This window comes from Lycium barbarum, chromosome 7 (genome assembly GCF_019175385.1).
Source record: "Lycium barbarum isolate Lr01 chromosome 7, ASM1917538v2, whole genome shotgun sequence".
NCBI lineage: Eukaryota > Viridiplantae > Streptophyta > Magnoliopsida > Solanales > Solanaceae > Lycium > Lycium barbarum.
Genome location: NC_083343.1, coordinates 13,412,696 through 13,423,699, shown reverse-complemented (window position 1 = coordinate 13,423,699; position 11,004 = coordinate 13,412,696). Strand labels below are relative to the sequence as shown.

Genomic DNA, 11,004 nt, shown 5'->3' with positions numbered 1-11,004 from the left:
GGTCCCTTCTTTTAATGGCCTAGCATGTGAATATTTTTATATTGATAATTGGTTATTGTGATAAGACTCGTACCTAAAACCATTGCTGCCTATTTTTATGCTACTATATTAAAATTGATGTAACATCTCGTTATCTATAAACTTAAACGGTTATAAATAATTGTCTTCAGCAGGTAAGGCTGAATAATGGGTTGATGTTGTTTCCGAATTATCGGTTTGAACAGGGGCGGAGCTACACCCACCCAAGTGTGGTCAGATGAACACCCGTCGTCGAAAAAAAATTACGAGTATATAGGTTAAATCTAGATATTTCTAGTTATATGTTAACTGTTGAACATCCTTGACAAAGAAGAAAAAGATAGTCTAGTGGTTAAGGGTGTGCAAATTTTACTTAGAGGCGCGTGTTTGAGCCTCAGCTCCTGCAATTTGCTTACTTTTTCCCTTCTTTTTTTTTTCTCAACCCTCCCCTCGCCTAAAAGTATGAACACTCTTGACGAAAATCCTGGCTCCGCCACTGGGTTTGAAACGGGTGACGGGGGTGAAGTTGAGGAAGTGAAACACACGAGGGCGGCGGAGCTGGTGGTTGACGGTGGTGGAAGTGGAGGAGCCGGTTATGGAAAGAAATGTGGTGGTTGTGGAGGTGGTGATGATTCTGATGGTGGAAATGGTGATGGTCCTGAGTATTGGGATTCATCAAATAATGGGAGTGATACTATTGATTTGTATTACACAAAGATGATTCAAGCTAATCCTGGGAATTCACAGCTTCTTGGAAATTATGCAAGATTCTTGAAAGAGGTACTAATATAAACTTGCATTTCTTTATTTTAACTTGGTAAATGGTTTATAATAATTTAAAAGATTTTAGTACTAAAGTATTATATAAATTGCAAAAATGAAAGCATGCGGAGATGTCCACGTACTCAGTTTCTAAGAGTTGTTGCGTTTTGTGTATTGAAAACCAAACAGGTCCGTGGAAACTTTGTGAAAGCAGAAGAATATTGTGGGAGAGCAGTTTTGGCAAATCCAAGTGATGGAAATGTACTCTCATTATATGCTGATTTAATTTGGAGATCCCATAAAGACGCCCCTCGTGCTCAAAACTACTTTGAGAAAGCTGTTAAAGATGCACCAGACGATTGGTAAGAATAATTCTTATAGATGACATGAAGGGATTAACTCATTTTTACCTATATATTAATACTTTCAGTGTAACTAATTGTCGTCTGATTTATGAACAAGTTATACTATAGAATTAAAATATGGGAATTGCACGTAATATGAGAACTAAATAACGACGAGATTACTTAGTGAATATACTTTTATTTGTAGATGTTTGGTTCATCGGAGTAGAAATGAAATATATAGTGAGTCTAATATAAAATATGTATTTGATTTTACAATAAATAAATTTAGATAACCTTTTCCAATTTTAACCTTGACTTTCTTAAAGGGCTTCGGTAAAAGAGTTCTGAAGATGAACATCTTTTTGTCTCTTTGTCATTTTATTCCAGGATTAGTGAACTCCGAAGTGCTATCCACATTGAGTGTGCTATAAAAATAATACCACAAAAAAGAAAACAATATTAGAATTGCTTATAACAACATAAAAGGATTCAACCGCAACAAATAAAATAATCTCACATTTTATTTCGAAATTGTTATCCTCTATCCTTGGGACCAAACAACTCATTTTATATATTCTAAAACCTATCAACCTTATTTTTTTCTAAATAACTAATCCCACTTTTTATGAATAATTACTGCTTGTCGTTTATCTTTGAAGTGAGATAATAGTATAACAATTCACTTACCCTATCAATATATAAAAAATTGGAATTAACTATTGAATTTATCGCTAATCTGTTTCTAATATCTCGCAACTAGCACAATATTTTGATGATCTATTGTTAATCCTTCGCTAAATAAGATTAGAGACTTTTTTTTTTAATATTAGGGACTGATTTTGCTAGTTAGCTACAAATTGTATCTGCCGCTAATTTCTGGTTTTTAGATAGTGTATTAGTTTAGGTTAAGTAAAGTATATATGAAACTAAATTAAGTGTTTTTTTATGATGCAATTACGTGTTGGCCTCCTATGCTCATTTTCTTTGGGAAGTAGAGGATGAAGAGGAAGAAAAAGAACAAGAACAGAGACAAGATCAAATGAGCCATAATATTAACTTATCAGAACCTAGTTTCTTCATATAACTCACCCCATCTAAGTTTAATGTCTCTATATATATATGTTATAGCAAAAATAAAATTAACCTTCTAACAATTTTTTGTTTTCTGTATAGCTTTCACCCTTTTGGGGTTTCTTTTTGTAACCTTTCATTTCCCCCCGGCTACTAAAGCATTTTGAAGAAGTATAGTTGTCGCTCTTTCTTGTCTTGATTGTAATTAAGAATGAAATGAAATTATGTTCATTTAAAAAGTTGATTTTTAAATAAAATAATTAATGGGGACATTCCGAACCTATTGCCTTCACGAAGTAAGTTAGTGTTAAAAATTAGTAACAGGAACAAGAATCGTGTACCTGTTAATAACAACGGAAAATTCATAGAATCTTTGTTGCTTCAAGCCAATTCTACTTCACTAGGAAATAGAACACTAATATCCACAAACTAATTGCCCTTTTTGTTTTGTTTGTGTATTCCTTTCTGTAAGAAAACCAGATGAATATTTTTCTCTATCTTTTAGAAGAAAGCGTTCTCGTTTCTTTTAAAGCAAAAGAAGGAGAAGTGATTACGTGGAAGAAACTGTTCCCACAATTTCACGTTGTTAACGTTCAGAATAGTGGTAACCCCTTTGTAGGAAATTGCTCATTATTATCCTACTAACCGGGTCAGGTCAGCCCAACATTGAGCGACCCATAGCCCAGCCCATTATCCAACATCTCCCACTTCGCTTATGGTGGGCTACACCCAAAACCAACATTACCTCAACAACACGCGTAATTCATACTGGCAAATAGTTCGTGCGACCCGCGAGCACCAAGATCTACAATATTCTTAACACATCAAGGTTGTACAAGAGCTCCATGTAGAAATCCAATCACATGTGGAAGGGATTCACTACTAACATGAGGATCTTATTACTCGCAATACCCCAGACATCATCCACTACACTAGTAGCTAGTTATCTGATCCCTCGTCCTCTAAAGAGGTGAACTCCAGTTCATGTTTAACTCTATATCCACAATTACACTTGACACCCTTATGGTAAGTGTAATGGCCGGCCTATGAATACAAGTTAAATTAATAATTTTAATTGTCTTCCCTTTCTACTCGAATCTGTCTGTTCCAAATCAACTGCTTTCCTAGACATGCACTGCATTGCCGAATCACTCATGGCTATTAGTAACCTGCTAAAATAGCAACACTGATTGAAAAAACAGCCAAAGGTCAAAGGGTATTTTATTGAAAAGGTAATGTAACTTTTCGGGGTCTCACACAATGAAGAAGCAGGGATCCATTTTTCCATTAACCTATTGGTCTTTTAGCACACGTGGTATGAAACACGTGCTACGGTGTTTGATACGCTCAAATTACACCTATTAATGGTGTAAAGCAGACGTTGTCAAATATAATAACCCAAACAAGGTTAGGGTCGAATCCCACAGGAAATATGGAGAGAAAAGGGTACTAATTGTATACGATACTAGTCTTTAAAGGTTTTAATCCTATTCCGAATATTTTTAAAAGAGATTTGGTTTATAATAGCTATTTTGAAGTGTTAGGAATTTGTTTAGATTTTAAGAATCAAAGTTGTGTCCCCGCAATGATTAGATGGTATGCTATGGGTGTCAATATGATATATTTCTAATGGGTCAAGGTTAAGTATGCACTTAATCTCTAATACACTTTCTAATATTTTCCAATAGTTAGAAAGTATTTCTTTTCATGATTTTCCCAAATGCAGAAAAGTAATAAATAAGGGTGATTAAATATGCCAAGTAGAACTCATCTTATCCCTAAGCGAGTTTATTAAACGAGGGTTAGCGCCCCGAGTCCTTGTTATATTATTTCAAATCACACCCTAGTTCATCTTTCCAAATAAACTAGGGTTTGTGCATGAACAAGTGTTTGCAACCACTTATAGAACAATGAATACGAGAAATAATAACACACATCAAAACCCATTATATATATACAATGTTAGATACCCATTACATAGCACCCATCATTTGGGTCCACAACTTTGATTAATGAAACTACTCACACATTATGGTCTCAAAAGTAGTAAGCAATAAATGAGACATAAAGTTTACAAAGTGTAATAAAGATGATGGAAAATAGAATCTTCTTGTCTTCACTAAGCTCCAAAAGGGGAGTATTCAATGCTCACCCACCAATGGAACTTTTAATGTGGTTCCAATAAATTCTGAATGAATAAAATGACCTAAAATGTTCTTTAAATAGGCTCCAAAAATGCACAGCAGAAACTGACAAAATTCCGATAGCAAGATCGACGGACCATCGATCGTTCGACGATCCGTCGATTTCTCTGTCCTTTGTACCTTTAGCAATGTGGTCCATTCGACGGTGTCGTCGACCAGTTCGATGCTCCGTCGAGTATTCCGTCTTATTCTCCTCTTGTGAGAGATCCTGCTTGACGACACAAACGACGAAGCGTCGATCAGTTCAACGCTTCGTGGATGCCTCCGTCCTTTGTCGTCTTCAACTTTGTCATCACTGGAAAATCGAGCTTATCGACGCTTCAAAGGAAGGTTCGTCGGCTGATCGACGGACCGTCGATTCTTCATTTCTGGCTAATTTTTCTTTGTTGTTTGCTTTTTGCTTTTGGGCCATTGTTTTCCTAAAACACAACGAAACATATTAACAAGAACCAGACTTACTTGAAAACAACCAAAATTCATAGTAAAAAGGCATCGAATGTGCCACAAATCCGCGGCACATCAATACCCCCAACTTAGGATCTTTGCTTGTCCTCAAGCAAGTCAGACAAAACAACCACAAAATAACATTGCAACTATGCTAAATATAAAGTAAAAGTGACTACAATGGTGTTTGCTCATCGCTACCGGCATGTGCATTTTTCAAAACAACTCCCTCTTTCCTCACTCCCAAACAGGGTCCTTTCAAAACAAACTTATTATAATTGACCTTGACGTTTCAATGGATGACATCACATTATTAGAAGCATTTATGCGTGCAAGTATTCACCATTATGCCCTCACTTAGCTTGGAGAATGTCCTACACACAATTTTACAATAAGAATCGGGACAAGGATGGATGAGAATAGAAAGAACTAGCGCTCACAAAGAAGTTCATGATTTACAAGTGCAGATATCATATGCTTGCCTTTAATTTCAATGCCTAACACTTTCGGATGGTTCAGTTGTGATCACTATAGGACTTGTTCTCGGGTTGTAATGTAGGCTCGGGGACGGATAGGATACTCATTTGGGAATTAGTGACTCATCCTCCTCAACTCTACAGATTTCGACCTTTCTTCTCATGCCCAATCTATTCATTCTTCAACTCATGACTAAGATGTGATTTTACTCTTACTAGAATTTACAATCTTTTTACGAGACAAGATTATTATTGTTATAAAACTATATATATACATATACATTGTTGACACCCAATTTTTGTCCCTCCTTTATTTAATTTACTCGGGTTTCTAAATTTATTGACAAGCTAAATACTTTATTTTCGCAATATTTTATTTGCTACTACTATTAATATCATTACTTATATTTTTGACATTATGAGTATTATTTTACTACAAATTTTAGATGATTCGTCATCATTTCATTTTTTCGGGTTTTGACTCGTTAAATTAATTACAGGACAACACTTTGCTAAATATTTATTATTTATTGTCTTTACACAATATATATTATACCAGTTATTAAATTAGAATCTCAAAAAAAATAATTAAATAGCAGAGGAAGGATCAACAATTTTCAGCCAAATTAATGACCCGAAATACGAACACAATATCATTTCCCTACCCAAATAAAAAACCCACATTTTTAATATTCAACCCACATTTTTTCAGCCCAAACGGACCAGTCCACTACCATTTTAATTTCAGTCCAGCCCACTTTTGTTTTTACCCTAAATCTCTTCCTCTTTCTTTTCTTTTCTCCGCCTCTTTCTCTTTCTCTTCTTTTCCTCTTTCCCTCATCGCCGCCGCTCCTTCTCTTTCTCCTCTCCTCTCTTCTCTCTTCTTCCACGCTCTCTCCCACTCACCCCTGTCCCCCGCGTTCTCTGTCACCCACTCATCCCTATTCCCCGCTTCGTCTCTCTCATACTCCCCTTCATCCCCATTCTATAAATAATGAAGAATTACGAAATTGAAGGGAGGAACTGAGGGAGATTTCTGAAACGAAAACACCCCATTCCTTTTTTTTTAGCAAGAAACAAGATAAAACAAATCGAGGAAGAGAAAAAAAAATGGGTTTGAGAGAGGGGAATTTTTCAGATTTTCGGAATTGATTCAGTTGTTTAGAGACACTCATCGTCTCCCGACCGTGATTTTCACTTTTTCCGGTGAACTTTATCCGGATGTTACTCTAAATCACCATATTTTCATACAATCGAAATTCCGGGTTTAATCGGAGCACCCTCTGTTCGTCGTCTCCGAACGTAGATCCGAGACCCGAGCCCCGTTCACTGTATCACAAAAGGTAATTTCTTCCTTGTCTTAGTTTATTTTCATTCTAGTAGTTTAGTTTGTTTTATCAGTTTTTGTGTGAGTTGATTTAGTAGTAATTTCGTTGATTTAGGCAGTCTACGATGTTAGTGTATTCGAAGAAAGTAAACAATCCTTCTTTAATTAAGTTTAATTTCGTTTTAGTAATTCAATAAGTGTTTAGGTGTACACCAAGGTTTGGTGTTCAGTTGGTTGAGTCTCAGCTGGCAATTTAGTAGTGTTATGCATGCCCCTGATTGATTAATGTAGTTTCGACTCTAATGACATTTACCGGTGCATGTTCTAGTTTAGTTTGGTTGTCTTTGCAGTTAAATAGTTGATATCATCTGTGTGTTTATGTCTTAGTTTAGTAGTTTAATTCCAGTTTTTTATTATTTTATTATTTTTTATTTTTTATTTCCATGTGACTGATTGTTGTGTCGTCTGATTATGCGAGATCTTCACTCATGTTCAGTTAATATGTGTGATTAGTCTATAATTCAATAATTTACTAATCATGTTCAGCTTTACATCTTGCTTGACTATATTGTGCACCCTTCATCTGAATGAAATCATGTGTCCGTATATGCACCATTAGTTATTCATCCTCATTTTAGCATGATATCGTTAGAAGTCTGTTTGGCTTTATCCATGAATGCAGTACTTCTAATCCTGTATGCCATGTGTTTGGGGAATTCGTTGGTCACTTGTGATGCAGCTACTTTCAAAAATAGTGATTAAAATGCATAGGCATTTAGTATTACTTTTCAAACAGAACTGTAATTCGAATGTGCTTGAACAACGTTTGTATATACAGTCCCTCTAATCATGTATGGTTTTGTATCAAGAATCTAATTTGATCAGTGACTCGACTGCTTTAAAATCAGATGTCCCTTACTCTTTTGATCAAACATAACAACCACGAGATCCACTTAAAGCGATGCCCTTTTAAGTGTTCGATGAGTTTTGTAGAAATACAATGCCCCACAGCATGCCATATTTTGAAATGTCTAAATCTGTCTATCTTTCGAGAAATATAAGCTAAGTTTGTTTAGTGAGATGTTTCCCAGTTTGTTTTCTCTTCCCTTCTATATGAATTAAACTAAGGATGAGTTTTCTTCGATAAATGATAAGTACTTTGGCTGAAGTTTCTGTTAAAAATTACAAGCCTCCTTTCTCTTTAAATGCTCACTTATGTCCTGTTTTCGACTTTTACGTGATTCAAGTTTTGTTTGGATTACTCGGTTAATCTTTTCCCTCTTAGTCCTTATGTGTAGGACATGAACTACCATCCCTCCCTCTCCAAATTCTGTTTCCTTCTCCGGGTTGCTGCGTGGAGAAAATGTTGAGTTTGCTAGCATGTTTGCATCTCTTTCTCTAGTAGTGTCCAGGAGGGAATGACGAATATCCGGTCAAGTATTCATATGAATGTGTTCTTTCGGGTTTTCTGTTTTATTGTAGGTTAATGGTTAACTTGCGTCTAATATTTTTTTTTACTTTGGAGAATGTTGCTGAATTCACTCTTAGTTTTTTTGTGTTCAAGTATTGTATGCGCCCAAAAACATGACTTTGTGTATTTTCGTTTTCTCGTTTTGAATTCAAATCTCTATGTGTGGCTCATAAATTTCCACTAGATGCCATGATGTAAGAATCCTGATACCCTTTAGAAAAATGGATGCTAAGAGTCATATATCGTAAATACCCATTCCTAAAAAAGAAAAGAGAGTCTCGTTTAACCTATCTCTGGTAAAGATAATATACAAGTAGTGGAGATAACTTTCCTAGCAACACCTTTTAATTAGACTGTGATATTTTAGGAATGTTTTACAGTTATTTTGCTCACTGTTAGTACCTACATGTGGTGTATTTGTACACTTCATTCACAAGTTAGTTTGCTCTTCATTGTTGCTTATAGATAAGAAACCAATACGTCTTTTCTGACAAGCTTCTTTTCTTTTCCTTTGCATGAACACCGGAGCCGAAGAGTTTCATTTTTTGAGACTCAACGACACCGCTACCACATGGAATCCGCAGCAATATACTAAATTCGCTGGGCTGAAGCCCAATAGCATGAACAGTTCGCAGCATTCAGGTCTCAATAAATGGGCCAAAGCCCAATAGCAAAACAGACCGCAACAGCAGTCCAAGAAAATGGGCCTAACCCATTCACTCTTTACTGTCTTCCTTATTTTTTGTTGTGTATTTTATTTGCTTTGTATGACTAACGTTTTATTTTGTCTTACTAGATTAGATGAACCGTAGGGAAGTTAGCGAAATTAATGGGTTTGATTTTAGTAAATGGGTAGGAAGAACTAATATTTAATTCCATAATGTCATTTTCTCCTTTTATATTAAATTATCTATAGTACTTATAATATTTATCTATATCAAAACAATTGATCTTCAAGAGCGAAAAGCCATGAACGCGTATTTTTAATTATACTCCTACTATATTGGGAATCTTAAGGTATTACTGATATACAAATATGAACCTGAATACATTTTATAAACAACTCTTCGGGTTTAAATCAAACACACACATTTTTAGCAATAGTTAATAAACATGATAAAAAAAAAAAAGGAGAAGAAAGATTCCACCTCGTGATCTTAAAACAAAAAATTAGTTAAGGCCTCCCAGAGTTATTTTCAATTATGTTTTAATACGCTACATATCTCATGCTCCTTCAGTTCATAACTAAACTTTTTTTTTTAATACAAATTATTATTTTTATACAAGTTCTATTTTAAATAGCATTCTCACATGGTTATCTACAACTTTAGTCATATTTACAAATCTATTTTCTTTCTTCTAATACAATATTTACACTTAGCCTAACTAATCATAAGTCCGGTCGGTTAACCATTGTTAATGGGTCTTAAAGGGTGCCTAATACCTTCTCTTTAGACTAATTGAACCCTTACCTAGAATCTTTTGGTTTCATACACTTTACAGTAATATCAACTTTAGATAACTACATTAATAAACTTTAGGTGTCCTAATTCACCATAAATAATTAGGTGGCGACTCCTTAAACAAATAAGCAATTTAGGAATCTCCAATACGTCATACTTCTATTTTAATCCCGGTTAAAATGGGGTGTGACATACATATGTACAATTTTTTTTTTTATAAAATTTTCTCAAATTTAATCCGCTATCACATCCAGTTCTCGACTATGCAACTCACACACCCCCAGCTTTAGGCTCCTAGCCTTTACTTCGCACATATACCACCCCCAGCTTAGGCGATTTGCCTCTTTTCTCTAGTAGTGTCCAGGAGGGAATGGGTGCAAAGATGAAATGACTTCATGAAATGGGGAAAAGGTTTGTTACAACTAATCAAGAGAAAAAGTCAAAGGCTCAATGTGGGAACTAGTGATATTCATATAGAACAGGTTTTGGGCTTTTTAAGGCTGATGTGACTATTCAGAAGGAAAGCCTATGATCACTTCATAATTACTATCCTAAGTAATATAGCACGACCTACCAGGCAAGTTCTGGATCCACATATGCTAATAATGAACACAAGAAGTTCTCACACTCACAATGGCATAAGGATTTCAACACTCAATTCATACACACTCTAATATCTATGATGTCACAAAAAGAACCATACATGTCAATTCATTACAACCTGAGATACACAATAAACTTTTGGAGGGGTCCATTTCAAATCAATCCATAAAACACATCATAAATATCCTTTTTCATCCAAAATTCATGCCATAAGTTCAAAATGCAACAACCATGAAAGTCACAATTACTTTAATTAAAATTTAACAAATATAAATACTGCAAAGTACATCAGGTTACCCCACCCCCAGCAAAAAGAGGATGCATTGTCCCCAATGCATCAAAAAATCATACCATCACCCCATGGTGGTGGTGCCGACCTGAAATACTCTAATCCTGCTGTTGCTGCTAAGGTGTCTCCCCCGCAGAAGTCTGAATGGGGGCCCTCTCTACTGCTGGCTCAGTGGACTGAAGCGATGGAGCTGACTGGCTCTGTGGCTGCAGGTCCTGAGGAGCTATCATGATCGGCCTGACTGGCGCTGGGATAGCACTAGTGCTGGAAGATGTGCCGGTGAACCTCATGTCCAGGCGTGACCGCCGAATACCCTCCTGAAGATGGAGGTCTTCATCCTCATTGTCCTCCTTCTCATCCTCATCGTCAGCCAATTTGACAGGACTCTTTCTTTTGCGACTCTCCTTAGGCTCATCCTCAGTCACCAAGTCTACTACTCGGATCAAATCGGAAATGCTGGCGACTAGTGCAGGTGGTGTGGGGTCATCCACAATAACCTGCTCTCTCGTCCGAAGGGCTGCAATCTCAG

The 11,004-nt window shown here is 35.9% G+C and overlaps 1 protein-coding gene across 1 annotated transcript; it reads left to right on the top strand.

The window, feature by feature from the left end:
* The first annotated feature begins 480 nt into the window (after positions 1-480).
* On the top strand, positions 481-1,146 carry LOC132601293 (uncharacterized). The gene is made up of 2 exons (XM_060314394.1): positions 481-798; positions 970-1,146. The coding sequence occupies exons 1-2, from the start codon at positions 481-483 to the stop codon at positions 1,144-1,146; spliced, it is 495 nt and encodes a 164-aa protein (XP_060170377.1).
* Positions 1,147-11,004: the final 9,858 nt, after the last annotated feature.